At 40.3% G+C, this 17139-nt stretch overlaps 1 protein-coding gene across 2 annotated transcripts in view; it reads left to right on the top strand.

Moving 5' to 3' along the window:
- LOC105703233 (neural-cadherin) overlaps positions 1 to 16778 on the top strand; it is a 131442-nt gene extending 114664 nt beyond the window's left edge. For both annotated transcript variants that reach the window (XM_023435046.1, XM_023435045.1), the window contains 23 exons: positions 4853 to 4996; positions 5843 to 5958; positions 6039 to 6203; positions 6626 to 6763; positions 6851 to 7037; positions 7550 to 7783; positions 7843 to 8018; positions 8256 to 8405; positions 8668 to 8973; positions 9167 to 9440; positions 9567 to 9775; positions 9907 to 10239; positions 10325 to 10531; positions 10765 to 11036; positions 11165 to 11370; positions 11469 to 11611; positions 12137 to 12748; positions 13175 to 13475; positions 13728 to 13917; positions 14029 to 14270; positions 14456 to 14671; positions 14798 to 14953; positions 15467 to 16778. In XM_023435046.1, the coding sequence (XP_023290814.1) occupies positions 4853 to 4996; positions 5843 to 5958; positions 6039 to 6203; positions 6626 to 6763; positions 6851 to 7037; positions 7550 to 7783; positions 7843 to 8018; positions 8256 to 8405; positions 8668 to 8973; positions 9167 to 9440; positions 9567 to 9775; positions 9907 to 10239; positions 10325 to 10531; positions 10765 to 11036; positions 11165 to 11370; positions 11469 to 11611; positions 12137 to 12748; positions 13175 to 13475; positions 13728 to 13917; positions 14029 to 14270; positions 14456 to 14671; positions 14798 to 14953; positions 15467 to 15576 (5087 nt within the window). In that variant the 3' untranslated portion in view covers positions 15577 to 16778. The remainder of the gene's footprint in view (positions 1 to 4852; positions 4997 to 5842; positions 5959 to 6038; positions 6204 to 6625; positions 6764 to 6850; positions 7038 to 7549; positions 7784 to 7842; positions 8019 to 8255; positions 8406 to 8667; positions 8974 to 9166; positions 9441 to 9566; positions 9776 to 9906; positions 10240 to 10324; positions 10532 to 10764; positions 11037 to 11164; positions 11371 to 11468; positions 11612 to 12136; positions 12749 to 13174; positions 13476 to 13727; positions 13918 to 14028; positions 14271 to 14455; positions 14672 to 14797; positions 14954 to 15466) is intronic.
- Positions 16779 to 17139: the final 361 nt, after the last annotated feature.

The following is a 17139-nucleotide window of genomic DNA, read 5'->3' as shown; positions in this document are numbered from 1 at the left end:
GCTTTGCATCCCGTATAATATGGCCGTTCTCGTTGAGTAAATAAATCGGTCGATCCGGAGTCTGCCGACTTTTCTGTAATATCCAAGACTCGTGCGCGAATTTTACGTATTCGACGAGTAGAAATCCGGCGAAGAATGTGCACGTAGTTTTTCTTACCGGAGGGAATATCTGAGAAAATGATACCGGGAGGAAAAATTGCGATTTTTTCTCGTTATGTCATCTTTATTCATAATATTACACTTTTGTAAGGAATATATCTGGAAGAATTCTTTTGTTATTCGTCACTGTGGGATGTATTATGAATAGGGATCAATTATTTTAAGGGAAAGGCTGCATTAATTTGTGAAAACGGTTGTTTACTTCGAAAGTTTTAGGGTTGATCTTTTCATTGATGTGATAACAGATATTGGGGGCTGTAGTTTTGCGGATTAATTTTGGGATGAACGACCGTTTTTACTGGGAATTACTACTTGTTCCACCCTTTACGTTGTTTTCACTGGTATCCTGCATCCCATAGTTCGCGAGATTTCCACAGCATTTATGGTTGTTGCGGTGACGTTAATTTACGCAGGTTTCGGTTCACGAGTACTGACAAAACCGTGGAAATTAATGACTGAAGTTGCACAGACTGCAGCAATGCAGAAACCGGTGTTGGTGTGCAGGCAAACCACGAAGTGCTTTCCACTGCTCGATCGTAGACAATTGCCAAATATTTACCGCGATCGTCATTAGGGACATAAATCAAGAGCTGACAAGGAAATGTCAATTTTCCCGCTACATCACATTTGCATAAATTATTTCAATTAAGACGGCGTCGTTCTCTCCAAGTTCCGTCCGTACACTTCTCTCAAACATTTTGTTAAAGTATAATTAATATCTCTCAACGAGACAACACAACATTCATAGAATAGTCATTTTCTGTAGAAATTAATTTCCCCTTGTCGCGTTTTAGTTTATGAATTTTTCTTCTGTAATAAATAAACAGGGGAAATTGAAAAGTGCTACGAGTATCCGAAGACCTAGAATCTCCTCTGATGGGAGTCGAATTATACTTTATTAGATGCATTTTCTTCCTTTTTCGTGGGAAACTGCCAGGAAAATTAATTTTATCGGAACGTTCCTAAACCAGCTATTAAGCTTCCCCTCCGATTCATCGGGATGTTCTCCTTAACTTTTCAACACCGATGAACAGAGGTTTCACGTAGGTTTACTCGCGGAAGTTGGGCCGATGGAAACTGCACTTTGCACTTTCCACGTAGTTGCACTTACAAAAAGCTTCGGGCTATTTAGGGAGTGTATGCCCCCGACTGAAAACGTGTGTTTACCCCCGAAAACATTCCTAATGGGAACTCTGACACCTTTCAATCGTGATGCCAAGAAATTCACATACAATAGTAGGCACGTATCGCAAGATACCCTGTGCCATGACATACAATTCTCAAAAGCCTGCACTTATATTTTAAATCATAACTGGACAACTCTTCCCACTTGAATTTTCATTGCGAAAACTTATATTCCTTTTGAATTCGGGACCTCTACGGATTATTTAACATTTGAAAATGAAATGAAACGTATTTACATGCAATGTGAAACCTCGCAATATACCCCTGAGTTACGGTGATGAAATTCTGCACTGTTTCTTAACTCATCGCAGAAATTGTGTGCAATTTAACGTAGCGCTTAGCAATCGCATTAACGCAGCGGGACATGTAGTGAAATTCATGGGTCAATAAATAAATTCATCATGGATCAATTTCGGATTAATTACGAATTTGTGGGAGTCGTAATCAAACACCTGTGCGCCATTACCGTTCATTAAGGCCTGAAAAAGAGAGGAAGTCAAGCTGAAAACGAGTGCATGGCATTAATTGCGTCACACCAGGAATAGGATGGACAACAATAGCTGCAGCATTTTGTATTAATGCGGAAATTTGTACTCCTCGGGGTACAATCCTTTCTTGCCTGAGGATGGACGAGTTTCAATCATTTTATGCAGTGTACAAGCATATGTCTAGATACTGCAAGCGCAATAACCACAGCTATGGCAACTATCGTTCGATTATTACGCTCCCGTTCGTTGTATTCAGGTTCTTGGAAATAGAGATGGGCATAAAATATGAAAATATATGTACATGCTTTCATTACTGTGAAAATGAACTAGGTCAAAGAATCCGAAATCAGAAAGAGCCCGAAAAGTATTTAACAGAAGTATTTCAACCATTCGTATGCTTTTATAAAATAGTTAACGAAACCGAATTTTGTATAAATGATTTTTTTTTAGTTCTGTAGAATGAGGTGAATTTCATCAATGAGAATATTAATTGTGTGAGTTAACGATACATTTTAGTTGAGAGAGTTACGATTGAGCATTTTGAGAATTTATAATTTCTTGAAATTTTGCGAGTCGATTGTTCTTGTATTTTTAAAGAAGTTTATGTGTCTTTTTATGATTCTGAAAAATTCATGCATTCAATGGTCGCCACTGCACCTACGTCATTTGAATTTCCGAGAGAGATTGGGAAACGAACGAGAGAGAACGAACGAATAGGTTCAATAGCACGACGTCATTAAAGCAATTAGGAATTTTTCAACGGTTTTCATGAAATCACGAGTGCTGCGTCACTCGAGGAAACAATTTTCTCTTTTAGGAGCGAAAGCCCAGAGGGAATGGAAAACGTTTTCCCAGTTTGAGCGAAAGAAAGGAATCCATCAATGAGATTGCAATCAGAAGTGCTTCATATTAATTGTTAAGAACCTCTCTGCCAATACTATTGCAAATCACTCTCTTAATGAATAATAATTAAAAGTCGACTTACTTACGTACAAAAAATCTAAAAGTAATTTTTTATTACTTATAACAACATAAATTCTATGGATCGATTTGCGCACACTGAAATATAAAATAAAAATCAATCCTTAAATCGCATTTAATGTCGTTAAGCAACTTTCGCATATTGATAAAGTATTAAATACATTTTCTATAAAATGGAAAGACGTTGCCTCGTCCTTTTATAACAATCATTTCCTACGACGACTTTACGAGTTCAGATGAGCGTAAATCGGTCTTGCGTGCAATATTTACTAGCGAAGTAGTACACGGCTCCTCCGACAGCTTTGCAAATTTAATCTGGAGCACTCGAGGCGAGGATATACCGATTATTGCAGCGCGTCTTGCAGCCCCGATAATTAAGAACCACTCTTGCAAAAGAAGCACGCTGGGGGAAATATGCAATATCACCCCACTCCAAGTCTTAATTACGGTGACATGGTTTAATGGAAACTTACTCGTTACTCTTAAATTCGGGCAGTAAATTAACTGTGTTCTAACACAATTCCGCTCATATATAAAGAAACATTATTTTACACTTTAATATAACTTTAATGCATGCAAAGTTCAATATCCCACGGGATATTTATTATAATAATAAATAAGGGTTACAAAAATCCTGTGCATAAAAATTCAAGTAAGAGGAAACGAAATAGGTTATTGTAATGTTGACGTCTATACATCTTGTGCGATGGAAAACGTTGAGAATTTCCAAAGTGATAAACAAATATATATTCCATTCCATATGTTTATCAACAAGGTAATTGTAGAACATTGAAATACAAATTTCAAATTGTTGAAAGACATTGCATCTTACGAGGGTTTTAAATGTAAAAAAGAAATATATTTTGCATTACTAACTTTTATTAGATATCTTGTTTTTACTTAATTGTAAAACACTCTCTGATATCACTTCCTACCGAAGTTATTCCAGGCGGCAAAGCCGTGCTCCGCCCTGGACATGTCCGGAATACGTGCCGCGTTTAACTCGATAAGTACAAGGTATCGCTTGGCAGCTAATTGCTTTTACCTGCCGGTTCGAAAGCATCGTGTCACGAGTAGCAATTACACCGGGCCTGCATCGAGCCACGATTAATTCTCGGGTAATCCGAGTTTAACCCTTGCGACGTGAAGTCGGGCTCCGGTCGGGACTTAACTCTTTCTGGGGGTAGGGGTTTACTTAACGATCCGAAAGCTCAAGGGTGTCACCTTCTTGGGGGAGGATTACCTCGAGCATACCGAAAGATCTTGACTAAAGCTCTTAACACATTGCTTTCCGCCAACTTCGAGACTCGACGTGTTTCCCGATATGGAACAAGGGAAGTCTTCATTTTGACAATCTTCCCTCCCTTCGAGATAAGAATGTATATTTTAATCGCCATTCAAAATTTTCTGTTTATTTTTTTTTTTAGGATTCAGTTGAGGAGTGTTTGTATCTCTTCTGCGAGTTTATACGAATCATATATTTTCCCTAAAGTGTAATTTTCAGCATAGCGTTATTTTTTTTTTAATTTTCACGAACATTTGTAGTAATTATTGCCTACTTTAATGATGTCTTCACGAGGCATATATCTGTGCTAAATATAGGGTAATATCAGAATATTTTATATGACTCTTGATATCCCGATTTTCTTTTTATAGTAATTCTCGAGTTTATTCAGTTTTGACATTGGCAACCGCATTCTCGATTTGAATTTTGCCAATTTTCTCGGCCCCCGGGGATGGTTTTGGTTTCGTACGATGTCATGGTTGGAAAAAAAAAATGGAAAGAGTGATACATGAAATATTCATTTATTTTTACGGCCAATCAAACGGCCTGCCCGCGAACGCAGGTACACGCAGTGCCTTTCAGCGATTCCCGCTTCAATACCGCAAGCATTCTATTCAATGGATGATCAATCAAAATTGCCATTGAACCGGTCATTCGCGGAATACTATTCGATCGATTTGTTTTGAGTGGGTGCTGTTCATCCCTGACGGATTACATCGACTAACCATGTATCTTCCGCTTCCTCTTGTTACAGTTACAAAATTCATCCGCATCGGGATCGCCGACAAAAACGATAATCCGCCTTATTTTGATAAGAGCCTCTACGAGGCCGAGGTAGACGAAAATGAGGACATTCAGCACACAGTACTCACTGTCACCGCCAAGGATCACGACGAGTGTGAGTACACCTCTATATTAAAATAAATAACCACCTCTGAAATTCCATACATTTTTAACAATCCAATTAATACAGCCTCCGAATTTTTTCTTAATTTATGCCCGCGGAGGAAAGATGCCAGTTTTCGGACTAACATTAAATCGTTCAATTATTGATTGAATATGGGCAAATTATACGAAAATTTCAAATGGAACACATTTTCATACAAAGTAGCTACGTAAATATAACTGAATTTCTGTGTTACTCACATCATAAACTCATTGCCTAAGACTTAATGCCAGACTCTTGAAAGTAAATAAACATTATTATTAAAACTCCGTCATGCAAAAGAGTCTTAGATCCTTTCTACTCCAAGAACATGTTCTTCCGGTAACAAGTGGAAACTGAATTAATACCTCGTTGCCCGTGCAAGTAGCGGACCGTGGGCTTAAAGTGCTCAGAGGCCATTATTCTCCCTAAACTGGGAAAAACAGAGCTTTTGTAACGTAAATTGACATCTCCCCTAAATCTTGCCCCGGCAAAACGGGGTCTAATTTCCATCTCGGCACTAGGTGCCCCTAAATTCGCATCAATTGTACCCTGGAAATTGAATTGCAACAGGGTCCATTCACCTGGCGTCGGTTTTCCTGGCAACAAGGAGATGAAAAACTTGTTAAAAGTAAAAATAACGAAACGCAATCTGCCCTGCAACACCTGGCGGTGCTGTTAAAGATCGCCTCGTAAAATACCGCAGGCTGTTCCCCTGTAAAAAAAAATGAAGTCCTCCCCCGTTCGATATTACTCCGCCTCCGATAATGATTAGCGTTAAATTTGCAAATGATTTCCAATTTTTTTTTTCTTTTTCAGCCTCGCGTATTCGATACGAGATTACGAGCGGTAACCTAGGCGGTGCGTTTGCCGTAAAAAATATGACGGGGGCCATTTACGTCGCAGGGCCGCTGGATTACGAGACTAGGAAGAGGGTAATCTACGGCTTAGTCTTCCTCCTTTGAGCTATCGATTATCGATATCGACTGTTAATATCGCCTTCCTTCGGTTCCAGTACGAGCTGCGACTTACAGCCTCCGACAACTTGAAGGAAAATTACACGACGGTGGTGATCCACGTCAAGGATGTCAACGACAATCCCCCGGTCTTCGAACGTCCGACTTACAGGACTCAAATCACTGAGGAGGATGACAGAAACTTGCCGAAACGAATCCTACAGGTACTGAAGAATTTAACGCTTAAATGAATAATATATTCCTGGTGCAATCTAACAAGAAGCATTTGGTATAGTGCGAATAAAATGTTGGGTTCCTTTCCGTTAACGGATCCCAAGCTTACTTTGTTAGTCTTCGTCGTTATTGCTTAACTTCATTAACCAGAAAAGGCCTATTAAACGGCAAGTATAACATTAAAATCGAGTTTTTCCGGTATGAAAAATCGCAAAACTACTTGAAAACAAACGGATACTAAGAACAAATTTGTGGCGCGATAATAGAAAGGGGGATTCTCTGACAGTTACCTCAAGTGAAATGTTACTAGTGAAATTCAATTATTGAAAATTACCCTGTAGATTACGGAACTGCGAGTAAATTTCACTTATTATATCGAAACAATGATGACAATGTTAATTCGAATCTGCAGGTCGTTGCCTCCGATGGGGACAAGGATAGACCCCAGGACGTGGTCTACTTCTTGACAGGACAGGGAATTGACCCTGATAATCCTGCGAATAGCAAATTCGATATAAATCGAACTTCCGGAGAGATTTATGTCTTGAAGGTAACGAATTTATTTAGGTTTCTATTATATAGATGTTCTTTCGTTGAGTTCTTCGGGTTTATTGAGTAATCGTTTATTTGCAATCAGCCCTTGGATCGAGATCAGCCTAATGGAAGGGCTCAATGGAGGTTCACAGTGTTTGCTCAAGACGAAGGTGGAGACGGGCTTGTGGGCTATGCCGATGTACAAGTGAACTTGAAAGACATTAACGACAATGCTCCGATATTCCCTCAGGGTGTATATTTCGGCAACGTCACCGAAAACGGGACCGCAGGTGCGTTTTTAATTTGATCACACCGATAACGCTATATAAAGAACATTTCTTTTTTTTTTCAATTAAGGGGATGTGAAAGGGACATCTAAAGAGTCAATCGTTCATGAAACTTTTCTCCGAACTGGATATGCCGAATCGTTTTAAATTTTACAACGCGAATATGGAGGCTATAATGGAAGGTCCTGCCACTCATGAAATTTCATTTTTTATAAGAAAATGTAAAAATACTGATAAAGAAGTTACGTAAAAATTGAAATTTCCTAAGTTTCAGGACGCTTTCTTAGTGCCTCCGTATTTAAATTGTCAAGTCTGAAACGATTCGGTACACCCAGTTCAGAGAAAAGTTTCATAAACGAAACCTCTGTGCCGCCACTTTCACGTCAACTTAAGACTTTAGGTAACACTTGCGTATCAAAGCTTATTTTTGAAAAAAAAAAACTTCATTCGAGGTAAAGGAAGGAAAAGTGTAAAGGATTTTGAGTGGATTTCGTGTTAATTTCATCGCTCTACAGGAATGGTGGTCATGACGATGACCGCGGTGGATTATGACGATCCCAGCGAGAGCACGAACGCGAAGTTGGTTTATTCGATCGAGAAGAACGTGATCGAGGAGGACACCGGTTCCCCGATTTTCGAAATCGAATCCGAAACTGGGGTGATAAAAACGGCGGTTTGCTGTCTAGACAGAGAACGTACACCGGATTATTCGATACAAGTCGTCGCGATGGATGGCGGGGGGTTGAAAGGTACGTCTCTCTGGGGATGGGCCCGATATAAACGTTCGCTAAATTCGAGATTCTTTCAGGGACTGGGACAGCGTCGATACGAGTGAAAGACATAAACGACATGCCGCCCCAGTTCACAAAAGACGAATGGTTGACAGAAGTCGACGAGACCGACGATGGATCGAATCTGCCGGAAATGCCCATCCTCACTGTCACGGTCCACGATGAGGATGAGACCAATAAATTCCAGTACAAGGTATTCAATCTCGTTGATTTCCATCGCGACTTTTCCGTATCAATTGATTAATCAGCGGGTATTTACAAATATGTTGAAAAGAAAATTCTGTTTGAAAAGAGGTCTATCCTGTAATTAAAAAAAAAAAACGAAAAAAAACGTGTGGCTTATTTATTTCGCGAGATATCGCGGAAATCAAGATAGATGTACGATTTCATGAAAGAGGATTTTCAAATCTGTACTTTTTGTTTTTCCTAGGTTATAGAGAACAGTGGATACGGTGCTGACAAGTTCACCATGGTCCGAAACAACGATGGTACTGGGTCTCTAAAAATTGTTCAACGACTGGACTACGAGGACCAGCTACAGAGCAACGGGTTTCGCTTTAGGATACAAGTCAACGATAAGGTATTTCTAAAAAGAACAGGGAACTTCTTGCCAGAATATCCGTTATCCGTGAATTTTATAACATGTAATTATTCATAGTTCGACATAATATTTCAAGCTACTATCACGAAACACATTTTTTTCACATCGCACACTTTTACACGTGAACTCGTAGTTCAAGCGGTAAATTGTATTTATTATAAATTAGAAGTTACTATCGAGACGCTGCCAATATTGGCGTTTTGTGAGGAAATATATTTATCCTCGGATTAATATTTTACAGGGTGAAGATAACGACAACGACAAATATCACGTAGCCTATTCGTGGGTGGTAGTGAGACTTCGTGATATCAACGACAACAAACCTCAATTCGCCAGAGCCAATATTGAGGCAGTTGTCCAGGAAGATGCGAGGATCGGGATGAACCTCGAGACTTTTAATGCCACAGATCCGGACCAGGGTGGTAAAAGTAAAGTGTCCTATTCAATCGATCGCAGTTCCGACCGTAAAAGGCAGTTTTTCATCAACGAGAATGGTACCGTATCAATCCAGAGGAGTCTCGACCGAGAAGAAACGCCGAGACATCAGGTTTGTGTCGAGTCTTTGTTTCCATGTGTAACACAATTACCCTATGATAAGTCTGCTGATAAACAATTCTATAAGAAGCTTTAATATCCACATATTTAGACACGAATTTTTATAATCACGCATGTACGGTTTCAAGATCTCTTCAGAGCTGAACTAAAGATAAGGGTGATAACAAGGGTTCCTTTAATTTTAGGTCAAAATTCTGGCAATCGACGACGGTATACCACCGAAGACTGCGACTGCGACCCTCACTGTAATTGTGCAAGATATCAATGACAATCCACCTAGGTTTATCAAAGATTACAGACCGGTTCTTCAGGAATACGTTCAGCCACGAAGAGTAGTAGAAATTTTGGCCACGGATGATGACGATAGATCTAGAAGCAATGGCCCTCCGTTTACCTTCAGAATGGACCCAAATGCGGATGATGTTATCAAGGCTAGCTTCAAGGTCGAGAGTGACAGTAGTAAGTAATAATTTGATCTAATTTTATTAAAGGATCAACATATTTTCTAATGTAGCGGTCCCTCGAGATTTACTGCTTTTGTATTAAGAAAGAAGGAAAACTACTAAGGAACACTTTTTACTTCAGAGGGTGCCAATGGTGACGGAATGGCAATTGTGTCTTCTCTGAGGTCATTTGATAGAGAACAGCAGAAGGAATACCTTATCCCGATCGTGATAAAGGATGCCGGGACTACTCCTATGTCTGGAACCAGCACCTTGACAGTTGTCATAGGAGACGTTAACGATAATAAAATGCAACCTGGATCGAAAGATATATTTGTATATAATTACGCAGTAGGTGTCATGCCAAAAGCATGTTATTTTACAGACCATTCTGAGTGTTTAAGATCCTCGTTGCACTATTCATGCGTTTATATATTTTCTTTCTAATGAAAACATTAAATATAAAAATATTTCGTTTTCAGGGTCAATCACCGGATACAGAAATAGGGCGGGTTTACGTCTACGATCTGGATGACTGGGACTTGCCCGATAAAAAATTCTATTGGGAAGGTTTAGAACATACTCAATTTAAGCTACACGAGGACACAGGGATGATATCCATGAAATCTGGGACACATGATGGGAGATATCACCTGCGGTTTAAGGTCTACGATAGAAAGCATACTCAGACAGACGTAAGGGCTAATGTCACTGTCACTATCAAGAGTATACCTTACGAAGCAGTCCTCAATTCCGGGTCCGTCAGGATATCTGGAATCACGGATGAGGACTTTATTCGCGTTTGGGATTACAGAGTAAGTGTCGTTAGAAATCGTACAAGATACGATCAACCGATGCTAATTAGACAATTAATTCCGGGGATCTTTTGAATGTTTACAGACGCTGTCTATATCGAGAAGCAAAGCAGATTTGTTTAGAGACAAACTAGCCAAGCTGCTCAACATCGAAAGGGAAAATGTAGATGTATTTAGTGTACAGTTACGTAAAAAACATCCTCCTTTAACCGATATAAGATTTGCTGCTCATGGATCACCTTATTACAAACCAGTTAGACTCAATGGAATCGTGTTGATGCATCGAGAAGACGTGAGTTCTTTGATTATCAACCTTACCATTTTATATTACTTCGGAATCTCTAAGTAACTCTAATATCTATTTTTTTGCGGTTATATTGAACAATGCAAAACTAGCAAGAAATCAATAAAGCATTATTTTTATTATTCCGTTAGAGATGATTTAACGTCTGATTTGATTGTATTGTTCCCTTAATTGGACATTTTAAATTAATGAGTAATGCGATTATTACATTATTTGAACAGATTGAAAAGGATGTTGGCATTAATATCACTATGGTTGGAATTGACGAGTGCTTATACGAAAACGAGATCTGCGAAGGCAGTTGCACCAACACTTTGGACATCAGTAGTCTTCCTTACATGGTTAATGCTAATAAAACTGCTCTGGTAGGAGTCAGAGTAGACGTAATAGCGGAATGTACCTGCGGAGCAAGGAACTTCACGAAAAGTGAATCTTGCAGAAGTAGTCCTTGTTATAATGGGGGAAGATGCATCGAAGGGCGGTTTGGATTATCGTAAGTTTACTAAAAAAAATAGTACCAGATTATATATAATTAATTGTGCTATTCAGAATCTGGGAGGATTTCTCACATTTTTTTATTAGAATTTACAAATGTTGCTAATGGTAAATTTCCATGTTTAGATGCCAATGTCCAGCTGGATATAACGGTCCGAGGTGTCAACAGACAACAAGAGGTTTTAGAGGAAATGGTTGGGCTTGGTATCCGGCACTAGAAATGTGCGATGAAAGCCACTTAAGCTTCGAATTTATCACTAGAAAAGCCGATGGATTATTGCTGTATAACGGTCCCATCGTGCCCCCTGAACCTGACGAGATTATGGTTTCTGGTGGGTTTCCCTCAATGGTCGTTTCCACATATTCCATTGAATTTCCCTGCTCTATTTGTACGATTTTAATACCATTTCGTTTTATCACTTTTATTTAGATTTCATAGTGATTGAGCTGGATCATGGACGTCCCAGATTGTTGATAGACTTTGGTTCGGGAACTTTGGAACTTAGAGTGCCAACTAATAACACATTAGACGACGGCCAATGGCACAGGCTCGACATCTTTTGGAACACCGAGGTCCGTTGACTTTCCAGAATTTCATAGTTTTTACAAATATAATCCCATTGATTCGTAATAACAAAATATTCTATGGAATGATTTCGGATAATAGCTCGAATAGCAAGTAGCAATTTTCAGAGATGAGTTTACAAAATGTATCTTTTTGACGGAAATCATTTTGCCAACTTCGTTTCGCTGTATGTCGTGCACTAATGCACCGGCAATTTTGTTACGAGGGTGGCTCGGGATATTGCGAAAGTTGATGGAGTTAGAATTGGATTGACGTTTCATATCCATTTTTTGCAAACGATGAAATCTCGTCGTTGAGAGGTAAAACCGCAAAAAACGTTAATAGTCCATATCGTCAGGCTTGATTTACAAACAAATGATCCCACTCTTGTATTTACCGTGCAATTTGAAAAATCTAAAAAATCTATCCATCTTTCCGGTAAATTAAACACCTCGATGCAACGGTATCGGTGTTTCTTTTTTTTTCAATTTCCCTGCGTTTAACGAATCCATTTCATTTATACTTCTCTACAGACGGTGAAGCTGATCGTCGACTTCTGCAAAGCGGCGAACGTTACCGAGTCCGAGGACGGATCTCCCCCGAAATTCAACGACACCATTTGCCTGGCCCAGGGCACAATTCCGCCATTTAACGAGTACCTGAACGTGAACGCACCTCTGCAGATCGGAGGTCTCTACGCCGAGCAATTCGACCCTGACCACTACAAGTGGAAGTACATGCCGATCGGCAAGGGATTCGAAGGCTGCATCAAGAACCTCTTCCACAACAGCAAACTGTACGATCTGGCCCATCCAGGTCTCTCCAGAAACAGTGTGGCGGGTTGTCCACAGACAGAGGAGATTTGCAACAATCAAGAGTCCACATTTAGGTGCTGGGAACATGGAACCTGCGTTGGCAGTTTCACCGAGGCCAGATGTCAGTGTAATCCTGGCTGGACAGGACCTGGATGTATGACGCAAACGGTACCGACTACCTTCAAGGTCCAAAGCTACATCAAGTATGCACTTTCCTTCGAACCTGATGCGTACACCACCCAGATTCAACTTAGGTTCAGGACCAGAGAAGCACGCGGTGAACTCTTCAGGGTCAGCGACCAGCACAATAGGGAGTACGCGGTTCTGGAGGTATGGATTCCTTGAATTTTTATGAAAATTTCTGGTATTAGATTAAACGAGCTGGGTACAATACATACACGATGCGGCGAAAGTTCTTGCACTTTTATATATATTTTTGATACAGAATACAATTGCCTCATAGATGAACAAACCAACGTCGCTAACCAGTTGGCAACATTTATTAGATTAATAGAAACAACGTCCAAAAGATAAAATTATAACAAATGCTCAAAATTTCTTACTTTAGACTCCACGCATGAAACTTTTACCGCACGCTTATAATTCATGATTTAAATATATGTCATAATGAAAAAAGAGTGTTATCTGGTTTAACTGCTGAATATCTCACGTAAGACTGATCGAATATCTTCTCCAATCTGGAGCATTTGGCAAAATAATTTGAGTGCCTAATTAGTCTATTTGTTGCGCTTACAGATCAAGGAAAGCAGGTTGCACTTCAGGTACAACCTGAACAGCTTGAGGACCGAGGAACGTGACATTTGGTTGACAGCGATAGCTATTGACGACGGTCAATGGCACACTGTGAGAGTTTCGAGGTACGGATCGTCCGCGACTCTGGAACTCGATGGTGGTGAAGGCAGAAGGTTCAACGAGACCTTCTCCTTTGAAGGCCACCAATGTTTAAAGGTGGACAAAGGTGAAGGTGTCTACGCGGGTGGGAAGGCAGAGTACACCGGAGTTCGCACCTACGAGGTTGATACGGACTATCATCAAGGTAAACCATCATAGATGAGAAGACTCCATGTTGAAGCGATTCAATAATTTTCGAGTGTTTCTGAAATCAGTGCAGAGAACTGTTGAAATTTCGATACAGACGTATTTGAACCAGACAAAATCATTTGTTAATTAAAAAAATAGTTTTCTAAAATAACTATATCATAAAAGGAATTACTGAAAAACGTTGCATGGCCCGCAATGTCAGATTATTCTTATTGGATTTTGTTTAAGAAGCAATTTTGTATCTTAGGTTGCCTTGATGACATAAGGTTGGAAGGAAAACATCTTCCTCTTCCACCTGCCATGAATGGCACTCAATGGGGACAGGCCACCATGGCGAGAAACCTTGAAAGAAATTGTCCATCAAACAAGCCGTGCGCCAATGTTATCTGTTCTGATCCCTTCGAGTGCATCGATCTCTGGAATATGTATGACTGCACGTAAGTTTTTCTATTTTCAAACAATTATTATATAACTTTAAGTCGTGGGACTATTGGTATGGTTGAAATGGTTAGAAAGAATTATAGCCAAGTGTGCTACGATTTTAACAGGTGTGGAGAAGGAAGGATACCTTCACCTGATAATAAGGGTTGCATGGATAAGAACGAATGTATCGACTATCCTTGCCTGAATGGAGGAAGATGCATAAATCAAGATCCCAGATTCCGGTACAGGTGTATTTGCCCTGACGGATTCTGGGGAGAAAACTGCGAATTGGTGCAAGAGGGACAAACCTTGAAACTCAGCATGGGAGCCCTGGCTGCCATTTTGGTTTGCCTCTTGATTATTCTTGGTAAGATTTCCTAAACATCAACATTTTTCCCTTTAAATCGAAAGACAGATACAGAATATGAACAATTTTTTTGAAGGAGGTAATTGGTTGCGTTGAAACTGTTATGACCAAAAATATATGAAAGCTGCAGTTTAATCTTTCTGTAATTATCTGCTGAAATGTAATGTCGTTCACTTCGTTTCTAGTACTTGTTCTGGTATTCGTGGTGTACAACAGAAGGAGGGAATCTCATATTAAGTACCCTGGCCCTGACGACGACGTGAGAGAGAATATCATAAATTATGATGACGAAGGTGGCGGGGAAGACGATATGACAGCTTTCGACATCACACCTCTTCAAATTCCTATCGGTGGACCTATTCCGGAATTAGGGGGGAAATTGCCACCGTGCAAAATAGCTTGTACGTATTTGACGTTAACACTACTTTTTATTATTATACATACTGGAGTAATCGTAGAAAAATAATACTATCGAAGGAAATAACGTTATCGACACGTCGGGAATTCTATAAACAATTATTTTTCAGATCCACTGGGTCCGGAGCCGAATATGGGTATTTTCATTGAAGACCACAAAAAAAGGGCGGACAGTGATCCAAATGCACCACCTTTTGATGATCTTCGAAACTATGCGTACGAGGGTGGCGGAAGTACCGCGGGTTCGCTGTCTTCCCTGGCTTCCGGTAAGATAGCGACAAGTTCACGTATTTTTATTTAACAAGGGAACAATTTCCATAGTATTATAATATTCGCCATTAACATCGTTGAAATGTTATTAAGACACTTTCATTTACATAAGAATTACCATATTACTGCACGCAGAAAAATATTTGATTAAATCCATCAAATTTTTCGTAGCGGACAATCCAATTTTTAGTTGACATGACCAAATTCTTTGGTTAACTCTTGGTTACATCAAATATTGTGGTAGATCACGCTAAACATTAGACTAACATTATACATTTAATAAATAAATTTTGGATGAAAAATGAAATTTAATGAGTTTCAGGAGCCACTTTAGAGCCTCCATATCCACGTAGTAAAATTTGAAACGAATTGGTACACCCAATTCGGGGAATACTTTCACTGACGATTTGATTCCTCAGTTATACATTGTTACTCTTTCATGTGCTCTTAACGACCTGTTGAAATCAGAAGATATAAACAGGGTGTTAAAAACAGTGGTGAAATTACAGGGACGGACGACGAGCAACACGAGTACGAGTACCTAGGAGCCTGGGGTCCCAGATTCGACAAATTAGCCGACATGTACGGTCCCACCGAGGAGAGCGAGGAGGAGGATTAAAGTTCTAAGGAACGCAATGCAGACCGACGAAGAAGCCAGGACCTCGAAGATGATCCTGCGTGGTCCTCGAATCTACGTGGCCGCAGGATATTTGTGTCCATGGAAAGAAATCGAGCCTACTCGACTACTCGAGATACGCGTAAACGTGCGAGCAACGACAGAAACGGGGGTCAAACGCGGGTTCCGGGATTCGATGACTCCACCCGCGCCTTTCCTCCCCCGAACGGGGGAACCCTCTCCACGTAAACTTGTCAAAGACTTTCGAGAACCGCACCTTCACCTACGCATCCGCCATGTTTGCACTCCGAGTGAAGAATTACGGACCTCCAAATAATTGAGTTAACGAGCGTTACCTAGGACGAGGGTCGAATGGTCTCAAGTTTGGTGCACCGATGGCCCGCCCTGTGGCCAGGGGAGGAGAAAAGAAAGAAAAGTGCGAACTATGCAATAATTTTAAACAAGTCATACCGTAATATACGTTAAAGGGAAGAATTAAGCCAGAGATCCAGAAAACGCATACCTATTTGTATAGTACGTTACGCGTATACGTAGTCATCCCTCACACATGTGTACGTGGCATGAAAGTTTTTCTATGGATCGGTTTATTTATTTATTCGCCGCCCGGGGGGGCCAAAGCCTCGCCGGCCGAATTAACGTTAGAGACATTATTGATAATTAATTATTAACGATTACCGATATTATTGTATAAGTAGAACCGCCACACACCGTCATCGTCACCCCCGTCGATACGGTCGTCGTTTGCGTTGCCGTTGAGGAGGTCGCGAATCCGCTTCTCTCAACTCTTACCTCGTGCGCCGCTCCTCTCCTCGATATGCAGATATGAGATAGAAATACGCGTATTTTTATACGCTGACATAGTATATCCAGTTGACTGTTAACGCACGTTATCTACCGGTTTAAAGTAAGTTTTAAAATTAGCGATATCGCGGCGGACGAGGTACGATCGGGAACCCCCTTAGAGCGCTCGCGCTGCAGGGGTTTGCCGTACCGGCAGTTTACGAAATCGCAGTTTCCCACTTTGTTCGATTATCGATGAACGGAAATTCCATGAATTTACTCATCTGCTACGCTAGATTGGGCAGGCAAGAAATCATCGATATTAAAATAAATCTGTTATAATTTAAACGCATCCTACATCCGAACGATCGTGACGCCACGTTATAAGTGCAAGCAGGAGTATAAATAAAAAGAGCCTCCAAAGTGTTAATCGAGTATCGAGGTCTTTGTATTCATGCGGCATATTTCATCTTTTCTTTTTCAAATCGATTCAAGTTCCAATTAACTAAAATTTCAGTTGATTCCTTACGTGGATCATCGAGTGCTGTGGGAAACAGCAGTTTGTCGGTGTCGGTCGATGAAACGATACTTTGACATCGGCTTAAGGGATTAATTCTCTCGCGATGCAGCGATTCGACGAGCCGTAGACGTGCCATACTAGAAGGTAAAAACGAAAAAAGAATCTTAAACGATATTCCTGTTCTCATCGTCATCCGTCATCCTCGTCGCTGTCACGATCGCCGTCGATATTAATTAATACGATTA

Source organism: Orussus abietinus, unplaced genomic scaffold (genome assembly GCF_000612105.2).
Source record: "Orussus abietinus isolate OABI.00-Male unplaced genomic scaffold, Oabi_2.0 scaffold124, whole genome shotgun sequence".
Taxonomy (NCBI): Eukaryota; Metazoa; Arthropoda; class Insecta; order Hymenoptera; family Orussidae; genus Orussus; species Orussus abietinus.
This window is presented reverse-complemented; position numbering and strand designations above follow the sequence as displayed.